Source organism: Balearica regulorum, chromosome 34, assembly GCF_011004875.1.
Source record: "Balearica regulorum gibbericeps isolate bBalReg1 chromosome 34, bBalReg1.pri, whole genome shotgun sequence".
Lineage (NCBI taxonomy): Eukaryota > Metazoa > Chordata > Aves > Gruiformes > Gruidae > Balearica > Balearica regulorum.
In genome coordinates this window covers 110,606-131,833 of record NC_046217.1, presented here as the reverse complement: position 1 = coordinate 131,833, position 21,228 = coordinate 110,606, and the positions used below count along the sequence as shown (strand labels likewise).

At 67.8% G+C, this 21,228-nt stretch overlaps 2 protein-coding genes and 1 long non-coding RNA gene across 4 annotated transcripts; 1 reads left to right on the top strand and 2 right to left on the bottom strand.

Annotated features, from left to right (window-relative positions):
* Positions 1–2,000: 2,000 nt before the first annotated feature.
* On the bottom strand, positions 2,001–3,241 carry LOC142599041 (uncharacterized). The gene is made up of 2 exons (XR_012832791.1): positions 3,120–3,241; positions 2,001–2,703 (listed from the first exon to the last, which is right to left on the bottom strand). It is a non-coding gene; the product is annotated as an uncharacterized LOC142599041 (long non-coding RNA).
* Positions 2,699–9,076, top strand: FOSB (FosB proto-oncogene, AP-1 transcription factor subunit). 2 transcript variants are annotated; one of them, XM_075738583.1, is made up of 5 exons: positions 2,699–3,173; positions 4,873–5,169; positions 5,291–5,398; positions 6,868–7,026; positions 7,196–9,076. In XM_075738583.1, the coding sequence occupies exons 1-5, from the start codon at positions 3,045–3,047 to the stop codon at positions 7,259–7,261; spliced, it is 759 nt and encodes a 252-aa protein (XP_075594698.1). In that variant the 5' UTR covers positions 2,699–3,044; the 3' UTR covers positions 7,262–9,076. The 2 variants fall into 2 exon arrangements, with proteins under 2 accessions (XP_075594698.1, XP_075594697.1); XM_075738582.1 differs by having other exon boundaries at positions 6,868–9,076.
* Positions 9,077–13,009: 3,933 nt separating this feature from the next.
* On the bottom strand, positions 13,010–20,022 carry EXOC3L2 (exocyst complex component 3 like 2). Its single transcript, XM_075738553.1, is given in 13 exon segments — positions 13,010–13,693; positions 14,601–14,722; positions 14,835–14,990; positions 15,063–15,185; positions 15,874–16,009; positions 16,093–16,200; positions 16,666–16,766; positions 16,982–17,092; positions 17,790–17,905; positions 18,230–18,250; positions 18,252–18,854; positions 19,595–19,705; positions 19,851–20,022. Coding segments are annotated over 13 exon segments (2,127 nt in total). The 3' UTR covers positions 13,010–13,446.
* Between the last annotated feature and the right edge of the window lie 1,206 nt (positions 20,023–21,228).

The window sequence follows — 21,228 nt, the reverse complement described above, 5'->3', positions numbered from 1 at the left end:
ACACCGGGATGGGGGGACACCGGGACCGGGATGGGGACACCGGGCAGAGCCCGGCCGGGACACCGGGACAGGGGATGGGACACCGGGGATAGGGGGGGGACACCGGAATGGGGGGGACACCGGGACCGGGGATGGGGACACCGGGGATGGGGACATCGGGGAGAGCCCGGCCGGGACAGGGGATGGGGACACCGGGGATGGGGGGGACACCGGGACCAGGATGGGGACACCGGGGATGGGGGACACAGGGATGGGGACACCGGGATGGGGACACCGGGGAGAGCCCGGCCGGGACACTGGGACACCGGGGATGGGGGGACACCGGGACGGGGATGGGGACACCGGGATGGGGGGGATCGGGACCAGGATGGGACACCGGGGATGGGGACACTGGGACCGGGGATGGGGACACCGAGATGGGACACCGGGGATGGGACACTGACACCGGGGATGGGGACACCAGGACCGGAGATGGGGACACCGGGGAGAGCCCGCCCGGGACACCGGGACAGGGGATGGGACACCGGGGATGGAGAGCCCGGCCAGAGCCCGGCCAGAGAGATCGGGACACCGGGGCCCAGACACAGGAGACAGCCCGGCCGGGGCACCGGGAACCGGGACACAGGGGTTGGGGACACCGGGGAGAGCCCGGTCGGGACCCCCGGGGCTGCGGCCCCCCCGGCAGCAGGAGCACCGTGCCGGGACACCGGGACAGGGGGCACCCGAGACCAGAAGCACCGGGACTGGGGACACCCGGGGCCGGGGACACCGGGGAGCACCGGGATGGGGACGGACGGACACGCGGGGGGCCGCGGGGGGGCGGGGACAACCGGGGCTGCGACCCTGGGCCCCGCCCCCCGAGCTGGGGGCGGGGCATGAATGAATGACGGAGGGGGATGAATGAATGAATGAAGGAATGAATGAAGGAATGAATGAAGGAATGAATGAATGAAGGAATGGGCGTGGGAACGGGCCCCCCCCCGCCCCCCGGTCGCCGTGGCCCCGCCGTGACTCAGCGCCGGTTCCCGCCGGTGACATCAGCCTCGGGTGTCACCCCCGGTCCTCTAAAGGAACCGGAACCCCCCCGGGGGCTCTGGCTGCCGACACTCCCGTACCGGGACACCCCCCTTCCCCCCCCCGTGCCCGTCCCGGGAGCGCGAGGGATGGGGACGGTAGTAACCCCTGCACCCCGGTACCGGGAACCTTCCCCCCCCGCCCCGGTGTGCCACCACCCCGTACCGGAGACTCGCCGGTGCTCTGCAGCCCAGCCCCGGTGACATCCCGGAGGTGTGTGTGGGGGGTCCCATTGCCCGGTACCGGCACAACCCCCCCCCGCGATGCTCTGCAGTCCGGTAACACACCGGAGGGGAAGTTCCCATTGGCCCGGTACCGGCACCCCCATACCGGGGCCCCCCGCCCCCCCCCGAGTTCTGCACTCTGGTACCGGTAACATCCCCGGGGAAAATTCCTGGTGCCCCGGGACCGCCACCCTTCACACACACACACCCCCCCCCCCCCGCCGTGACTCACTGCTCGGTCCCGGTAACGTCCCGGTGCTCCGGTACCGGGGTCCTGCAGTCCGGTGTCACTCCCCCACCCCCCACTACCGAGACACCCCCACCCCGGGACGTGCTGGGGGCGGGGGGGGGGGGGGGGGGCTTTACCGGGAGGGGTCACCGCGTGGGGAGGGGTCACCGGGAGGGGAGAGGTTACCGGAGGGGTTACCGGGGGGGGGGACGGAGCACCGGGGGCGGGTTACCGGGGGGAAAGGGGGTACCGGGGGGCTACCGAGGGGGGGGGCACCGGGTGGGGAGGGGGTCTCGCGTGGGGGAGGGGGGTCCCGAGGTTGGGGGGTTACCGGGGGTGCGGGGCCGTCGCCCCGGACGGTTCAGGCCGTTTCTAGAACCGCGGCGCCCGTTTCTATTAATACGCGTTTCGGCGGCGGCGGCGGCGGCGAAGGGATTCCCTGTGACGTCATTGCTAGGATACCAAACAAACACTCCGAGACAAGCCCATATATGGCTAATTGCGTCACAGGAACTCCGGAGGGGCGGAGCGAGGGATCCCCCCCGTTCTCCGCCCGCCGCGGAGCCTCTTAACGGCGGCGGCGGCTCCCGGGGCCGCAGAACGGCGGCGGTAACGGCGGCGAAGGGGACTGCGGGGTCCGGGGGGTCCCGGGGGGCCCGGAGCAGCGGCGGCGGCGGGCGTGACGTCAGCGCAGGGGGCGGAGCGCCGCCGTATAAAGCGGCGGCGCGGCGGTGAGCGGTTCATTCATAAAAAGCGGAGACCGGGGGAAGCGGCGGGAGCGTTTACCGGCACTTTGGCACCGGCGGAGCAGGGACGTTGAACGGATGTACCGGGGCTCGTAGCGGCTGGAACCGAGAGCCTGGGAAAGGGATTTACCGGAGCTTATAGCGGCCAACCGGGACTCTGCACCGGACTGAACCGGAGCCTGGGAACGGATGTACCGGGGCTTATAACGGCGAACCGGGACTTTGTACCAGCGAAGCGGAGCCTGGGAACGGATGCACCGGGGTTTGTAGAGGCGCACCGGGGCTTTGTACCGGAGAAGCGGAGCCTGGGAACGGATGCACCGGGGTTTGGAGCGCTGCACCGGGGCTTTGTAGCGGCGAATCGGAGCCTGGGACGGCTGCACCGGGACTTTGTACCGGCGAACCGAGGCTCGTAGAGGCGCACCGGAGCCTGGGAACGGATGCACCGGAGCTTGTAGCAACGCACCGGGACTTTGTAGCTGCTAACCGGAGCCTGGGACGCGTACACCGGGACTCGTAGCGGCGCACCGGCACTTTGCACCGGCAAACCGGAGCCTGGGACGAACGCACCGGCACTTCCCACCGGAGAGACACACACCCCGCCCCCCCCTCCCGCCGACACCGTCACCCTAAACCGGCGGGAGGAGCAGAGAGAAGCGCCGGGGGGGGGAGCGGGGGGGGGGGGGTGTCCGTGCTCTCGGTTAACCCGGGATGCCGGTAGCCTGACCCGCAGCCTTGGCGTGGCGGGGCGGCCCCCGCGCCCCCGGGGCCATGTACCAGGGTTTCCCCGGTGATTACGACTCGGGTTCCCGGTGCAGCTCCTCTCCCTCGGCCGAGTCCCAGTACCTTTCCTCGGTCGATTCCTTCGGGAGCCCCGCGGCGGCGGCAGCGGCCGCGCAGGTGAGTCCCGGCCCGGGGGAGGAGGCGGCGGCGGCGGCGGCGGCGGGCACCGAGGGGGCGGGGTCGTGCGTAAACGCGTGACGCGTTGGAACCCTCCGTGATGACGCGGCGCACGTACGGCGCGCGCGGGTTTATTTTGGAACGCGGCGGACGCCCGTCCCCTCCCCCCCCCCCCCCACCCTCCGCCTTGTTGCTAAGGAACGGGAGGACACGCCCCCTCCGGGCGCTAGGCCACGCCCCCCGCGTTGATTGATCGATTGGCCACGCCCCCCCGCTGGTGATTGACATCTCCGCCGGTGCGGGGGGGGGGTGTCTCGGTTCACGCGTGGTTTAGTGCTTCCCCCCACGCAACCGGACCCGGTGCAAGCGGGGGGGGGGGGCAGCGTGTAATCCCCCCTCCTCGGTGCTGAGTGCGTGTCCCCTCCCCCCCGCAGCCGGTTTGTGGGTGGTTCAAGTCCCCCCCACTCGTGGAAATTTGGGGGGGGGGGTGAGATACATGCACACACACACCCCCCCACGCACGTCCTGGTGCAGCCGTGGAGGGGGATGCGTACCTGTCCCAGTGCAAACCTTCCCGGTCAATCGGGAAACGGGGGGGGGGGGGGGGCTCAGTGTGCCCACCCCCACTCAGTTCCACGCGAGATTTGGGTCCCCGGGGGGATTTGGGGGGGTTCGTGTGCCCCGGCAGCGTGCGGGGGGGGGGGGGCACCACCAGCTGCAAACAGCTGGAGGCAGAAGGGGTGTCCCAGGGTGGGGGGGGGGACGGACCAGGAGCTGGGTCACTCGTGGGCTGGGGCCGTTTGCACGTTGGTGCACAAGTGCTGGGGGCCTCGTGCAACAGGGCACGAGGGTCTCGTGTGTCAGTGCTGGGGGGGGTGGGCACTCGCACGTGGGTGCCAAGGGCACAAGCGTGTTTTGCGTTGGTGCTGGGGGTCTCTTGCACATCGGTGCCAGGGGCACGAGGGTGTTGCACGTCAGTGCCAGGGAGCTCTTCCGCATCAGTGCCAGGGGCACAAGGATGTTGTGCACGTCGGTGCCAGGGACCTGAGGGCATTGTGTCGGTGCCAGGGAGCTCTTGCACATTGGTTCCAGGGGCACAACGATGTTGTGCATCAGTGCCAGGGAGCTCTTGCACGTTGGTGCCAGGGACCTGAGGGTGTTGTGCATTGGTGCCAGGGGCACGAGGATGTCGTGAATTGGTGTCAGGGAGGTCTTGCACATTGGTGCCGGGAGCACAAAGGCGTTGTGAATCGGTACCAGGGAGCTCTTGCACATTGGTGCTGGGGGCACAAGGATGTTGTACACGTCTGCACCAGGGAGCTCTTGCACGTCAGCACCATGTGCACAAGGATGTTGTGAATTGGTGTCAGGGAGCTCTTGCACATCGGTGCCATGTGCACGAGGATGTTGTGAATTGGTGCCAGGGAGCACTTGCACGTTGGTGCCGGGAGCACAAAGATGTGAATCGGTACCAGGGAGCTCTTGCACGTTGGTGCTGGGGGCACAAGGATGTTGTGAATCGGTACCAGGGAGCTCTCGCGCATCGGCGCCGGGGGCACGAGGACCTCTTGCGTGTTGGTGCCAGACCTCGGCGCAGGGCGCGCAGGTGGCGGTGTTCCCCCCCCACCCCTGGGTGCCCCCGTGCCGCTCTGACCCTCCCTCCCCGTGTCTCCCCCCCCCCGTCCTCGTGTCCCCGCAGGAGTGCAGCGGCCTGGGGGACATGCCCGGCTCCTTCGTGCCCACGGTGACGGCCATCACCACCAGCCAGGACCTGCAGTGGCTGGTGCAGCCCACCCTCATCTCCTCGGTGGCCCAGTCGCAGCCCCCCGGGGGGGCACCCATGGCGCACCCCCCGCACGCCGCCCCCGTCGATCCCTACGACCTCCCGGGACCCAGTTACTCCGCGCCGGGCATGGGCGCCTTCACCACCGCGCCGGCACCGCCGCCACCGCCGCGTCCCACCCGTGCACGACCCCGGCGTAGCCGTGAGGAGACGGTGAGTGTGTGTGTGTGTGTCTGGGGGGTGTGGGGGGGGTCCCCGGTCCTGTGGGGTGGGCACCCAAAGGGTGGTGGGACCGTGGGGGACGGCTGGTTGACGGTGCCGTGCCTTTTGGTAGCTGACGCCGGAGGAGGAGGAGAAGCGCCGGGTGCGGCGGGAGAGGAACAAGTTGGCGGCGGCCAAGTGCCGTAACCGGCGCCGGGAGCTGACGGATCGGCTGCAGGCGGTGAGAGCTCGGGGATGCGCTGGGTGGTGATGTCACCGCGGCCGGGTGGGGTGATGGGGGGGTCTATGGGGTGGTGGAGGGATGGCCGTGTCTGTGGGGGCTGGTCACCGGGAATGTTTGGGGATGGTGGTGGCACCAGGACCAAGGGATGCTGGAAGGGATGATGATGATGGCCTCAGAGCTGGGGACATCAGATGGGGACAGTGGTGGCCCCTGGACCAAGGGATTCTGGAAGGGATGATGATGATGATGGCCTCAGAGCTGGGGACATCACAGGAGGATGGGTTGATGCATGTAGACCCTGATTCCAGGGAGCTGGGGACATCAGACAGGGAAAGTGGTGGCCCCAAGACCAAGGGACATTGGGAAGGGATGATGATGATGGCCTCAGAGCTGGGGACATCAAATGGGGACAGCGGTGGCTCCTGGACCAAGGGATGCTGGAAGGGATGATGATGATGATGATGGCCTCAGAGCTGGGGACATCACAGGGGGACAGGTTGATGCCTGTAGACCCTGATTCCAGGGTGCTGGGGACATCAAAGTGGTGGCTCCAAGACCAAGGGATGTTGGGATGGGATGATGATGATGATGGCCTCAGAGCTGGGGACATCAAATGGGGACAGCGGTGGCTCCTGGACCAAGGGATGCTGGAAGGGATGATGATGGCCTCAGAGCTGGGGACATCACAGGGGGACAGGTTGATGCCTGTAGACCCTGATTCCAGGGAGCTGGGGACATCAGACAAGGAGCTGGGGACATCAAAGTGGTGGCCCCAAGACCAAGGGACATTGGGATGGGATGATGATGATGATGGCCTCAGAGCTGGGGACATCAAATGGGCACAGTGGTGGCCCCAAGACCAAGGGATGCTGGAGGGGGACAATGTCCCCAGGACCTGTCTGTGCTGGAGGGGACAGATGGATGCCTACGGGTGCACGTCCTTGGGAGCTGGGGGTGTTGGATGGGGACAGTGGTGTCCCCAGGACCAAGGGACACTGGCAGGGGACAATGATGTCCTTGGGAGCTGGAGACATGGAGGGGAAGGCGGTAGAGGGACACTGGAGGGGGACATTGCTGGCCCCAGGAGTGGGGGACATGGGAGGAGGACACAAGGGTGCTGGAGGAGGACAGTGCTGTCCGCAGGAGCAGGGGACATGGGAGGGGGACCAAGGGATGGTGGAGAGGGACGATGTCATCTCTGGGAGCAGGGACATCAGATGGAGACCTAGAGATGGTGGAGAGGGACGGTGCTGTCCCCAGGAGCAGGGACATCAGATGGAGACCTAGGGATGGTGGAGAGGGACGGTGCCGTCCCCAGGAGCAGGGACATCAGATGGGCACCCAGGGATGCTGGAGGGAGGAAGGACCCCATCCTGGAGGCCATGGGTGGGTGACGTCCCCTGGGTCAGGGTGGGGGACGATGACAGCGGCATCCATCTCACCCCACCCCGCTGCTCCCCCCCCAGGAGACGGACCAGCTGGAGGAGGAGAAAGCCGAGCTGGAGTCGGAGATCGCCGAGCTGCAGAAGGAGAAGGAACGGCTGGAGTTTGTCCTGGTGGCCCACGCCCCCGCCTGCAAGCTCCCCTTCGAGGACGTCGGCTCCTTGGGTGCCGGCCCCGCCGAGGTGAGCACCCTGGGCAAGGAAGAGTCGGCGGGGACCGTCGCCTTCCTCCCCCCGGGTCCGTTCCAGCCGAGCGCCCAGGGCCCCTTCCCCAGCTGCTGCTTCGCGCCCGGGGTGTCCTCAGGGCCACCTAACCCATCCTATACGTCTTCGTTTGTGTTCACCCACCCAGAGGGAGCCACCTGCGGAGCCTCGCATCAGCGGAGCAGCAGCAGCGACCAGTCCTCGGACTCCTTGAATTCTCCCTCGCTCCTCGCGTTGTGAACGGGGCGGGTGGTGGGTCCCCACTCCCGTCACACACGGGCACCTCCTCCCTCCCCGGGTGGTGGCTTTTTTGGGTGTTTTTTGGCTTTTTTTCCCCCCCTCCCACCACCTTTTTTTTTTTTTTGGATCAGTTGGCCCAAGGGTTGGGGTGTTGAGGTAGAAGGACAGCTTGAGGCGCCTGGATGTGGGGCGTCAGCGATGTTGGAGGTGTCCGTGATGTGTGTCCATTGTTCCTGCGGCATCCCAGATGCTTTAGAGGTGTCTGTCCCCAAACCCCATCATCTCATGGGGGTTCACGCAGCATCTCCATCCTTTTGGAGATGTTTCTGCCCAATTTCCACCACCCGGGCAAGGTTCCTGTGGTGTCTCCACCACCTTAGAGGTGTCTGTCCCCAATCCCCATCATCTCATGGGGGTTCATGCAACATCTCCATCCCTCTGGAGATGTCCATGCCTGATTTCCACCACCCTGGGAAAGTCCCTGTGGTGTCTCCATCACCTTAGAGGTGTCTGTCCCCAATCCCCATCATCTCACGGGGGTTCACGCAGCATCTCCATCCCTCTGGAGATGTTCCTGCCCAGTTTCCACCACCCAGGCAAGGTTCCTGTGGTGTCTCCACCACCTTAGAGGTGTCTGTCCCCAATCCCTGTCATCCCATGGGGTTTTACGCAGCATCTCCATTGCTTTGGAGATGCTCCTGCTCAACCTCCGCCCACCTGGGAAGGTCCCTTTGTTGTCTCCATTGCCTTAGAGGTGTCTGTGCCCAATCCCCATCATCTCATGGGGGTTCATGCAGCATCTCCATCCCTCTGGAGATGTCCATGCCTGATTTCCACCACCCTGGGAATGTCCCTGTGGTGTCTCCATCACCTTAGAGGTGTCTGTCCCTGATCCCCATCGTCCCGTGGGGATTCATGCAGCATCTCCTTCATTTCAGAGATGTCCATGCCTGATCTCAATCACCCTGGGAAGGTCCCTGTGGCATCTGTGACACCTTAGAGGTGTCTGTGCCTGATCTGTTGTCCTGGGAGGGGTCCCTGTGCCATCTCCATCACTCTGGAGATGTCCACGCTGTATCTCCCTCACCCTGGGAAGGTCCCTGTGTCATTTTTGTTATGCTGGAGGTGTCTCTGTCATCTCCATCATCCCCGGAAGGGGTGTCCATGCAGGCATCTCCTTCACCCTAGAGGTGTCTCCACCTCCCTTGGAGAGTCCCTGTGGCACCTTCATCACCTTAGAGGTGTCTGTGCCACAGCCCCACCATCCCGTGGGGGTCCTTGCAGCATCTCCGTCACCCTGGAGGTGCCCCCTGCCAAATCTCCATCCCCCTGGGGAGCGGGCTGTCCATGCGCCGTGCCCACGCTCTGCATCCCCATCCCCCTTGGTGGGTCCAAGCCCCACTGCTGATGCTGGGCCTCCAGGTGACCTCTCCAGCACCCACGACGTTGGGTGGGCTCCCGTCCCGCTCGTTCCCCCACCCAACTGTGAACTGCTCTGCCCCGTCCACCCTCCCTGCACGGGTCCCGCCGGTGGCTCCGGCGTCCCCAACCCCGCGCCGTCCCTCTCTCGTGACCAAGCTTCGCCAGCGTTGACTCTGTCCTCTCTCTATATATTATATATATATATTTTTGTTGTGCGGGGCCACCAACCCCCAGGAGATGTTTAATTTTTTATTATTATTAATTATTATTATTGCCTGTGCTGTATTTGTGACTGTTCCGGGGTCGGCTTGGCCCCTGCGTCCGCGCTCGACCTATCCCAACGTGGCCAATAAAGCAGCTTCGGATCGGCCCCCACCTCTCCCTGTGTCTCTTCTTTCTTGCCAGAAGGGTGGCAACCCAACGGGGTGCCCGTGGACACCAAGGGTTTCTTGTGGAGGAAAGGGGTGGTGGGGGATCTTCTGGGGTTGAGGAGGGTCAGCGGGTCATGGGGTCCTTGGGGACAAAGAGCTGATGAAGCTGTGGAGATGGTGGAGCTTGTGCCCCAGGAAGCCCTTGGGTGGGAGATCCTTGTGGGTTGGGGACACGGAGCCCATGGGTTACACATCCATGGGGACATGGGGCCCATGGGTCACAGCTCCTTGGGGGCATGCAGCCATGGGGACAAAGAGCCTGTGGGTCACATATCCATGGGGACATGGGGCCATGGGTCACATATCCATGGGGACATGGAGCCCATGGGTCACACACCCATGGGGACAAGGAGCTATGGGAACACGGGGCCATGGGTCACATATCCATGGGAACATGGGTCACACGTCCATGGGGACATGGAGCTATGGGAACACGGGGCCATGGGTCACATATCCATGGGAACATGGGTCACACGTCCATGGGGACATGGAGCTATGGGTCACACACCCATGGGGACAAGGAGCTATGGGTCACATATCCATGGGGACACGGGCCCATGGGTCACATGTCCATGGGGACATGGAGCTATGGGAACACGGGGCCATGGGTCACACGTCCATGGGGACATGGAGCTATGGGAACACAGGGCCATGGGTCACACACCCATGGGGACATGGAGCTATGGGTCACATATCCATGGGGACATGGAGCCCATGGGTCACATCCCTGGGGACAAGGATCCTGTGGGGGATGTGTCCCCATTGGCCCACCTGCCTGCCAATCAATGATAAAGATAGGCGGGCATTTCCCCCCTCCCGGGCTATAAAAGGACCACACCCTCTCAAGCCACGCCCCCACGGCTCAAGCCACGCCCCCGCTCCTGCAGCCCCGCGGGTGGCCGCCAGGGGGCGCCAGAACCGGGGGGGCCCCCTGTGCTGGGGGGGTCAGTTTGGGGGGGGGGGTCAGTTCGGGGGGGGGGTCAGTTTGGGGGGGGGTCAGTTTGGAGGGGGGGGTCTGTTTGGGGGGGGTCAGTTTGGGGGGGTCAGTTTGGAGGGGGGGGTCTGTTTGGGGGGGGTCAGTTCGGGGGGGTCAGTTTGGAGGGGGGGGTCTGTTTGGGGGGGGTCAGTTCGGGGGGGTCAGTTTGGAGGGGGGGGGTCTGTTTGGGGGGGGTCAGTTTGGGGGGGTCAGTTGGGGGGGTCAGTTTGGGGGGGGTCAGTTCGGGGGGGTCTGTTTGGGGGGTCAGTTTGGGGGGGTCAGTTCGGGGGGGGTCAGTTTGGGGGGGTCAGTTCGGGGGGGGTCAGTTTGGGGGGGGTCAGTTTGGGGGGGGGGTCTGTTTGGGGGGGGTCAGTTTGGGGGGGTCTGTTTGGAGGGGTCAGGTTGGGGGGTGTGCTGTTTGGAGGGGGTCAGTTTGGGGGGGGTCTGTTTGGGGGTGTGTGTGCTGTTAGGGGGGTCAGTTTGGAGGGGCTGTGCTGTTTGGGGGGAGTCTGTTGGGGGTGTTGCTGTTTGGGGGGGGTCAGTTTGGAGGGGTCAGGTTGGGGGGGGGGTCTGTTTGGGGGTGCGTGTGCTGTTTGGGGAGTCCTTAACCAGTTTGGGGGATCCTCAACCAGTTTGGGGGTGGGGGGGTGTCCCAGTTTGGGGGGGGGGGGGTCCCTGTCCAGTTTGGGGGGTGTGTGTTTGCCCAGTCCAGGGGGGTCCTTGCCCAGTCCAGGGGGGGTCCTTCCCCAGTTTGGGGGGGGGGGTGTTCTTGTCCAATTTTGGAGGTCCTTAAGCAGTTTGGGGGGGTCCTTTTCCAGTTTGGGGGGTCCCTGCCCAGTCGGGTGCTGTGGGGGGGCTGTGCCGGCCCTGCTGGCTTGGGGGGGGTCCCCCCGGCCCCCCCCGGTCCTGCTGCCGGGGGGCAGTTTCCTTCCTCCCCCCTCGGCCTTGACGTCAGGCGCCCAGTGATTCACGCCGGCGCTGGCACATGGGACACGCCAGGACACGCCAGGACACGCCGGGCACACCCTGCGGGGGGGGGGGGGGGGGGGCTGTGTGTGTGTCCCCAGTGCCCGGGGATGCACTTGGGGACCGTGGGGACAATGTGGGTCCGTGTCCCCAGGTCCCTGCGTGGTGACATCCCCATCCCCACGGACACGGTGACATCCCCGTCCCCACGCATCCCTGCGAGGTGGGATCCATCCCCACGTGTGCCTGCGTGTTCCCGTGTCCCTGCGTGGTCCCATGTCCCCACATCTCCCTGTGAGATGGGATCCATCCCCACGTGTGCCTGCGTGTTCCCGTGTCCCTGCATGGTCCCATGTCCCCACGTGTCCCAGCATGGTCCCATCCCTGTCCCCAGACATGATGACACCCCCGTCCCCACGTGTCCCTACAAGGTGGGATCCATCCCCACGTGTCCCTGCGTGTTCCCATGTCCCATGTCCCTGTGTGGTCCCATGTCCCCATGCATCCCTGCGTGGTCTCATCCCCGTCCCCACGCACCTGGACACAGTAACATCCCTGTCCCCATGTGTCCCTGCATGTTCCCGTGTCCCATGTCCCTGCGTGGTCCCATGTCCCCCCATGTCCCTATGAGATGGGATCCATCCCCACGTGTCCCTGCGTGTTCCCGTGTTGCTGTGTGGTCCCATGTCCCCACGTGTCCCTGCGTGTTCCCGTGTCGCTGCGTGGTCCCATCTCCCCATGCGTCCCTGTGTGTTCCCGTGTCACTGTGTGGTCCCATGTCCCCCCATGTCCCTGCGAGATGGGATCCATCCCCACGTTTCCCTGCGTGTTCCCGTGTTGCTGCATGGTCCCATGTCCCCATGCGTCCCTGCGTGTTCCCGTGTTGCTGCGTGGTCCCATGTCCCCACGTGTCCCTGCGAGATGGGATCCATCCCCACGTGTCCCTGCGTGTTCCCGTGTCGTTGCGTGGTCCCATGTCCCCACGGACACGGTGACACCCCCATCCCCATCCCCGTGCCACCCCTCTGCAGGGGCCACCCTTGCTCCACACGCGTGTCCCGTGTGTCCCCCCCACCGCCCGCCCCGGTGTCCCCGTCCCTTCCCGCCGCCCCCACCCGGCGCTGCCGCTTCCGCCCCCGCCGCCACCGTCCCCTTCCCACGGCACGGGGGGACGGTGACCCTGGCCCCGCTCCCGCCGCGGCCGCGCCGGGGCCACTTATTTTTAGCCCTCGCTCCTTCCTGGCCGGATCCGGCACTCGCCTATTTTTGACACGGGGGGGGGGTGTGTGTGTGTGTGGGGGGACACACACACGATGGGGACACGCAGACACGACACACGGTGGGCACACACCCCCAACGCCCCCCTCGGCCAGGACGCGCTGAGACCCGACGAGCTCGTGGCAGCGGTGCCGGCACGCTGGGGGTGGCAGCGGGCCCGAGGGACGTGGGTGGGTGTCCCCGTCCCCCCCGCTGTGCCCCGTGCCGGGAAGGGCCGTCGTGTCCCCCTGTCCCCCCCCGCGGTGGCTTCCCGGCCGGCGGCCCTTTCCTTCCTCCCCCCCCCACCCGCCACCCGGAGTGGCCACCGCGGGACGGGGCCTTGCACGGATTCGCACGAGGAACACGCTCCCGCACGAGGAAGGCCTCGTGTCCCCTGCCCCTGTGCACGGAGTAGCCCCGTGTCCCCCCCCGTGTCCCCCCCTCCCCGTGTCCCTTGTCCCCGCGGCCCCGGAGCGAGAGCGAAGGACGAGGACGGGCCCCGACGTTAATTTACAGCATCGACACCGTTTATACACGGTCCTGGGGGGCTCCGAGCACGGCCGGGGCGGTGCACCCCGCTCGGGGGGGGGGGAGGGGGGCACCCACATTTCGGGTGCAGCGTTGCACCCAGATTTAGAGTACAGCGCTGCACCCATCTCTGGGGGAGGCACGCACCCCGATTTTGGGGTGCAACGTTGCACCCACATCCAAGGGAGACACGTGCTTTGGTTTTGGGCGCAGTGTTGCACCCAGATTTGGGGTGCAACGTTGCACCCACATCCCAGGGAGGCACGCACCCCGATTTTGGGAGCAACGTTGCACCCACATCCAAGGGAGACACACGCTTTGGTTTTGGGCGCAGTGTTGCACCCAGATTTGGGTTGCAGCATTGCACCCACGTCCCAGGGAGGCACGCACCCCGATTTTGGGTGCAGTGTTGCACCCCGATTTTGGGGTGCAATATTGCACCCACGTCCCAGGGAGGCACGCACCCCGATTTCAGGGTGCAGCGTCGCACCCACATCCCAGGGAGGCATGCACCCCGATTTTGGGGTGCAATATTGCACCCATGTCCCAAGGAGGCGCGCCCCCCGGTCTGGTGGGTGCTCAGGGCCGCGGGCGGGGGTGCGGGCGGCGCAGGCGCAGGTGGGAGAGGCGCGCGAGGCGCGGGAGGTGGAAGGGCAGGCATCGCACCTCGCGGGTCACCGCCAGCTCGGAGAAGAAGGCGCGTTGGCGCGGCAGCCCCGGCTCAGCGTCGCTCTGCTCCAGGTCCCGCACCACCCCCAGGATCTCCTGTCGCGCCGCTTGGCCCCGCAGACCCCGCACGTCCAGCACCGCCGCCACGTGCTTCCTCCTGCGGGGACCCGCCGGGACGCTCAGGGGACGGGGCGCCCGCCGCGACGCACCCCGCTTCCCTGGGAGAGGCACCCGGATGGGTTTTGGGGTGCAACCGTGCGCCCGGCTCTGGGGTGCGGCGACGTACCCGGATTTGGGGAGAGGAGTGCACCCGTGTCTGGGGATGGGCGTGCACCCCGATTTGGGGAGAGGCATGCACCCTGATTTGGGGTATAGCAATGCACCCCGATTTGGGGATGGGCATGCACCCCGATTTGGGGAGAGGCATGCACCCTGATTTGGGGTATAGCAATGCACCGTGATTTGGGGACGGGCATGCACCCCGATTTGGGGAGAGGCATGCACCCTGATTTGGGGTATAGCAATGCACCCCACTTTGGGGACAGGCATGCACCCCAATTGCACCCCGCTTCGGGGCGCAGCAACGCCCCCAGCTCCGTACCGCATCGATGCCCCCAGATTTGGGGGTACCCCACCCACCTTTTGGGGTGTGGCGTTACCCGTCCCCCCCCAGCCCTGGGTTTAACTGGTCCCAGTGGCAGCCAGGACTGGTCCCACTTCCACCGCTCCCCCCCCCACCCCGCCGTGGCCGCATCCTGCTGGGCCCGCGCGTGGGACACGGGGCCGGGGAGGGGACTTGGCGCGTGGCCGCAGTGGCTTCCCGGCGGGCAGCCAGGAGGGACCGGCAACGGGGCGGGGGCCGCCGGGAAGGACGGACGCCACGTCCTGTCACCGCGCATCGGGGTCCCCGCGGGGACACCGCGTCCTTCTCCCGTCCCTACGGGGTGGTGGCATCTCGCCTGGCTTTGCGGACGACGCCTCGCCGCGCTCCCAGTCCTCCGGCCGTGTCACCCCACCGTCATCCCCCCAACCCCGGTGACCCTCCGTGGGTGCCACCGACTCACCGGACGTCGGGGAAGTCCCTCACCAGGACGCCCACCTCCATCTGCAGCGCCGCCGTGTCCTCCAGCACCAGCAGCTCCCTCAACCGCGGCACCACCGAATCCAACCACGGCGAGGCGGAATCCTTCCCGGCGTGGGGAGAGGGGGAACCTTCAGCATGGCACCCCCCCCCCCCAAAAAAATACCCCCTGAGGAGCACCCAAGGGTGCTGGGCATAGGGTGGGGAAGGGTCTCACCAAGCGGTTGAAGAGCTCGCGGAGCTGGCGGGCTTCGTCGCCGAGGCGGGCGGCCACCCGCGCGCGCATCTTGGCCGAGGTGCAGACCAAGCGGACCTGGAGCAGCGGCCGCACGTACTCGATGAGCACCCGTCGGTGCACCTCGCTCACCAGCACCTACGGCACAAGGGGTCAGGAGAAGCCGCCGGCGACGGCGGCGACCTCGGTGGCGTCAAACGTGGCGCCCACCTGGTAGGGTTCGGGGCGCAGCGGGCGCAGCTTCTGGGTGAAGCTGGTGATGAGCATCACGATGGTGTCGAAGGCGTCGGAGCTCGTCAGCCACTTGCGCTTCATCAGCTTGTTGAAGTAGGGCTGGGGGGGGCATAGGTGGGGTGAGTGGGTGACTCGGCACCCATGGGTGGCACCTCGGGTGGTGCCCAGGGAGCGGGAGACCACCCTGGAGCATTGCACCCACGGGCGTCACCTTGGGTCAGCACCCAACGGATGGGCACCATGACCATTGCACCCATGGGTGTCGCCTTGGGTCAGCACCCAACCCACGGGCACCATGACCATTGCACCCACGGGCGTCACCTTGGGTCAGCACCCAACCCACGGGCACCATGACCATTGCACCCACGGGTGTCACCTTGGGTCAGCACCCAACAGATGGGCACCATGACCATTGCACCCACGGGCGTCACCTTGGGTCAGCACCCAACACATGGGCACCATGGCCATTGCACCCATGGGTGTCACCTTGGGTCAGCACCCAACACATGGGCACCATGGCCATTGCACCCATGGGTGTCACCTTGGGTCAGCACCCAACCCACGGGCACCATGACCATTGCACCCACGGGCGTCACCTTGGGTCAGCACCCAACCCATGGGCACCATGGCCATTGCACCCATGGGTGTCACCTTGGGTCAGCACCCAACACATGGGCACCATGACCATTGCACCCAATGGCTTTGCCTGGCTCAGCACCCAACCGATGGGCACCCTGCCCAGCACCCTCGCGCCCCCTCCCCAGGCCGCCCCGTGCCGCGGGGGCACCTTGAGGTCCTCGAAGAGGCGCTGGGTGAGGACGTGGTTGCAGAGCCGGGTCACCTTGTCCAGGGCGGCGTGGGCCTGGCGCCGGGGCTCCTCGCTCTCCGGGTGCCCAAATTGCGCCAGGTGCTCGGTGAAGGTCCTGCCACGGGGAGGTCAGCGGGTGCTACTGGGGACCCTGAGCACCCCGAGCACCCCAGGGACCCGGGGACGGGGTGCTCTCACCTGAAAGGGGGGCAGCAGTTGACCAGGGCGATGGCCCGGCCGGTGGCACCGTCAGGTGGGGTGGCTTCGCCGGGAGCCTCCAGGAACTGCTCCACCTTCCGCTGGAAACTGAGGGCACCCACGTGGGTCACCCGTGCTGGCACCCAGGGGACCCAGCACCGAGGGGACCCAGCGCCCAGGGGACCCAGCACCCAGGGGACCCAGCGCCCAGGGGACCCAGCACCGAGGGGACCCAGCGCCCAGGGACCCAGCACCCAGGGGACCCAGCACCCAGGGGACCCAGCGCCCAGGGACCCAGCGCCCAGGGACCCAGCGCCCAGGGGACCCAGCACCCAGGGGACCCAGCACCCTGGAGACCCAGCACCCAGGGGACCCAGCACCCAGCTGCCATGCTCCCCCCATGGCTGCTCCAGCTCTGCCGCGTCCCCCCATGGTGCCCAGGTCCCCGTGCCCCCCCCATCCCTGTGCCCTCGTGTCCCCCCGTGTCCCCATGTCCCCCCAGGTCCCCGTGTCCCCCTGTGTCCCCCCGTGTCCCCCCATGTCCCCGTGTCCCCCATGTCCCCCCATGCCCACCTGTGCAGGAAGGCCACCAGCACGCCCAGGAGGCTGTGCGCCATCTCCATGCCAAATTCGGGGGTGATCTGGGGGGCTCGGTCCACGTGCGCCCGCAGCAGCTGTGGGCACAGGCACGGCTGGGGGCGGGGGCACCGCCACCACCCTGGGGGGACACCGGCCACCCCCCATCCCCTTGGGGCACCTTGGGGTCCCTCTGGGGCACCCGGGATCCCTGGTATCTCCATGGGGTGCCCGCCCCCCCCAGCACCCCTCTGGGGCTGTGGGTCACCCCAGGGGACGTGTGGGGGTGTCCCATGGGTGCAGGCGCCCGTACCGCGGTGACGCGGGTGGCCAGTCCCTCCTGCAGCTCCTGGCTGGTGGCCTCCTCCGCCCACGTGTCCTCGCTCAGCTGCAGCTCCTGCGCCACCGCCACCTCCACCTTCGCCTGGGGACGCCGGGGAGGGCGGGCGTGGGGACGCTGGGGCGCTGGGTGCCCTGACAGCCCCCAGCCCTGGGACCGGCCCTGGGACCGGCGTGGTCCCCAGTGCCATCCCAGTGCCCACCAGTTCCAATCCCGGTCCCCATCCCAGTGCCCACCAGTTCCCATCCCAGTGCCATCCTGGTGCCCATCCCAGTGCCACCATGGTGCCCACCAGTTCCCATCCCAGTTCCCCTCCCAGTGCCACCCCGGTGCCCACCTGTTCCCATCCCAGTGCCACCCTGGAGCCCACCATGTCCCCATCCCAGTGCCCATCTCATTCCCCTCCCAGTGCCACCACACTGCCCGCCAGTTCCCCTCCCAGTGCCACCCTGAAGCCCACCATGTCCCCATCCCAGTGCCCATCTCGTTCCCCTTCCAGTGCCACCACACTGCCCACCATGTCCCCACCTTGGTCCCCATCCTGGTCCCCGTCCCAGTTCCCATCCCAGTGCCACCACAGTGCCCACCAGTTCCCCTCCCAGTGCCACCCCAGTGCCCACCACGTCCCCATCCCAGTCCCCATCCCAGTTCCCCTCCCAGTGCCCCCACAGTGCCCACCAGTTCCCCTCCCAGTGCCACCCCAGTGCCCACCACGTCCCCATCCTGGTGCCCACTGGTTCCCCTGCCGGTGCCCACCCCGGTGCCGCCGCGGTGCCCGTACCTTGACGGCGGCGATGCAGGAGCTCTCGAGGCTGCGCTGGGTCTCGGGGGGGCAGTGGGGGTCCCAGCGCCTGCGCCTGCAGCAGGGCCCCCACCTCGGGGTGCCCCAGCACCTCCCTGCGGGCACAGGGACCTCACAGCACCCGCCCGGGCTGGTACGGGGCACCCAGCACCCACCTCTGCCCGGGGACAGCCCTCGGGGTGCCTGGGGGGGGGACACAGGGGGTGGCGCGGGGTGCTGGGGGGGTGACGGGGGGAGCACTGGGGTGCCCAGCGTGTCGGGGGGTGTCAGTGGGTGCCTGGTGTGCCATGGATGCTGCAGGTTCCCGTGGGTTCCCATGGGTGCTGGTGGGTGCCAGTGGGTGCCGTTGGGTGCTGGGGGGTGCCAGGGGGTGCCGTGGGTGCCAGTGGGTGCCGGTGGGTGCTGGGGGGGTGTCTCACCTGGGGTAAGCGTTGCTGTGCCAGTCGAGCAGCAGGTAGAGGTCGGGCACGGCGAGGGGTCTCTGCGCCACGGCGCCCAGCTGCTGCGCCAGCGCCCGGTGGTACCCGCGGGCGTAGACCCCGAAGGCGTCGTACGCGGGGGGGTACGCGGGCGCCACGTGGCGCCGCACCACCCCCAGGTCCCCCACCACCCTCGCCGCCACCGCCGCCAGCCGTTCGCCCAGCCCCGCTCCCGCCGCCGCCGCCTGCGCCAACCTCTCGCCTGCCGCACGCCCCACCGCCTCGCGCCACCGCCGACGCAAGCCGCGCGGTCGTCCCGGCGTGCCCGGCGCGTGACGCGCGTCGGCCTCTTCCTCCCGCTCCAGCACGCGGATCACGGAGCGTAACGGCGGGTACGGGCGCCCGGCGGGCACGGCTTCGCCCAGCACGGCCCAGAGCTGCGCCAGCAGCGCCCGGTAAAGCAGCGCCACGTCCCGCGCCTGCCGCCCGCCCGCGGGGACCGCGGGTGCCGATGATGATGCCGACGATGATGACGCCGCCGCCGCGCACTCCGCTTCCAGCGCGATGATCTGCTCGTCGGCCGCCACCAGCTCCCGCCGCTGGATCAGCTCCAGGATCTCCAGCACTGGGGGACGGGAGGGACGGGGCACCCATGGGTGCTCTGGTGGCACACGGGGTCACCCGCGGCACGTGGCGCTGTCCCATCCTGTCCCTGTGGGCACCACGTCCCTCTGTGCGCCGCATCCGCCCGTGGCCTTGCACCCTGCATCCTGTGGCCCCCTGTGTCCGTTCTGGCCACGCGTCCCACGTCGCACATCCCACATCCCCACGTCCCACGTCCCCGTGTCCCCCCGTGTCCTCCCGTCCCCCATCCCCGTGTCCCCCATCCCCGTGTCCCCCCACGTCCCCACATCCCACATCCCCCCATCCCCGTGTCCCCACGTGTCCTCCCGTTGTCCCCATCCCTACGTCCCCCCCTCCCCACACCCCACCACCCCCCCGTGCCCCGCGTCCCCCCTCACCCGACAGCGGCTCCCTGTCCTTCCCGCGCCCCTCCGGCCGCCGTCCCCCGCCGCCGTCCCCGTCGCGTCGCCCCTCTCCTTCCTCCTCCTCCTCCTCCTCCTCGGGCGGCCGCTCTCCCGCGGACCCCCGCCGTCCCCGCGCCCCCCAGGCCAGCCTCAGCAGCGAGCCGCGCTTGGGGACCACCGGCCTCTCCGCCAACGCCTCCGTGCTGGCCTTCCTCCTCCCCGGCAGCCTCCGCAGCAACCCGAAATCCTCCGACCGCCGCCGCGCCCGGCCCCCGGCCCCGGACCCCCCATCTTTGGTGGGGGGCCGGCGGGCGCGGGCGAAGGGCGCCAACCCCACCAGGCGCTCCAGGGTGGCCCGGCGGCGGTAGCGGCTCTCGGGGTGCGCGGCGAAGGGGTCGCCCTCCTCTTCCTCCTCCTCTTTGGGGGGTTTCTTCAGCAGCGGCATGTTCTGGGGTGCGGGGGGGGGGGGCAATGGGCAGGTGGGGGGCACCCAAAGGGCAGCGGGGAGCCGGGGTGGCACCCTGACCCCCACCCAAACCTGGGGTGGCACCCTGACCCCCACCCGAGACCCACGGTGGCACCCTGACCCCCACCCAGGACAGCACCGGACACCCAGTGTGCAAACCCCGTGAGCGTGCAATTCACCCCGTGCACCACCACGAGCGCCCGCACTGCTTCTCCCCCCGCCGAGCGTGCAAACCTCCCTGTGCGCAGCCTGCGGGCTTGCACGCCCCTCCGTGCACACCCGCTCATGAGCGCCTCCATGCCCACGAGCGTGCAAACCCCTCCGTGCACAACCAGCGAGCACCTACGTGCTCACGAGCGTGCAAACCCCTCCGTGCACAGCCTGCGAGCTTGCACGTCCCTCCGTGCACCCTGCACGAGCCCCTCCATGCCCACGAGCGTGCAAACCCCTCCACGCACGCCTCGTGAGCTTGCACACCCCTCCGTGCACACTCAGTGAGCACCTCCATGCCCATGAGCGTGCAAATCCCTCCGTGCGCGCCCAGAGAGCTTGCATGCCCCTCCGTGCCCCCCGCACGAGCACCCATGCCCCACGAGCGTGCAGACCCCTCTGTGCAGTCTGCAAGCGTGCACACCCCTCCGTGCACGCCCAGCGAGCACCTCCAAGCCCACCAGCGTGCAAACCCCTCCGTGCACGCCCAGCGAGCACCTCCAAGCCCACCAGCGTGCAAACCTCTCCGTGCACGCCCAGCGAGCACCTCCATGCCCACCAGCGTGCAAACCCCTCCGTGCACGCCCAGCGAGCACCTCCAAGCCCACCAGCGTGCAAACCCCTCCGTGCACGCCCAGCGAGCACCTCCATGCTCGCGAGCGTGCAAACCCCTCCGTGCACACCGTGAGCACCTCCATGCTCACGAGCGTGCAAACCCCTCCGTGCACGCCCAGCGAGCACCTCCAAGCCCACCAGCGTGCAAACCCCTCCGTGCACGCCCAGCGAGCACCTCCAAGCCCACCAGCGTGCAAACCCCTCCGTGCACGCCCAGCGAGCACCTCCAAGCCCACCAGCGTGCAAACCCCTCCGTGCACGCCCAGCGAGCACCTCCATGCCCACGAGCGTGCAAATCCCTCCGTGCGCGCCCAGCGAGCTTGCACGCCCCTCCGCGTGCCCCTCCTCGTCCCCACGCCCCACGAGCGTGCGAGCAGGCCCCTCGTGGCACACGTACCCCGGGGCAGCGGACGCGGGCGGTGTGTGGGTGTCGGTGTCACCGGTGGTGGTGCGGTGGTGTCGGTGTCACCGGTGGTGGTGTGGCGGTGGCGGTGACACCAGTGGGGGTTTCCTGAGGAAGCGCCTCCCCGGTGGGGCCTCCCACCCGGGGGCAGGGTCAGCCCCGGTTCCGCTGGGGCACGGGGGGGGGGGACGACGGACACACGAGTGACACGCACACACGCACACGCACACATACACGCACACGCGCGCGTGGGCTGGATTTGCACGGACAGCACACG

Excerpts from the sequence above, each read along its gene's own strand:
- FOSB (XM_075738582.1), top strand. The coding sequence starts at position 3,045 with ATGTACCAGGGTTTCCCCGGTGATTACGACTCGGGTTCCCGGTGCAGC. Across the intron at positions 3,174-4,872 it reads CGGCGGCAGCGGCCGCGCAG|GAGTGCAGCGGCCTGGGGGA; the intron begins GTGAGTCCCGGC and ends GTGTCCCCGCAG. Across the intron at positions 5,170-5,290 it reads GGCGTAGCCGTGAGGAGACG|CTGACGCCGGAGGAGGAGGA; the intron begins GTGAGTGTGTGT and ends GCCTTTTGGTAG.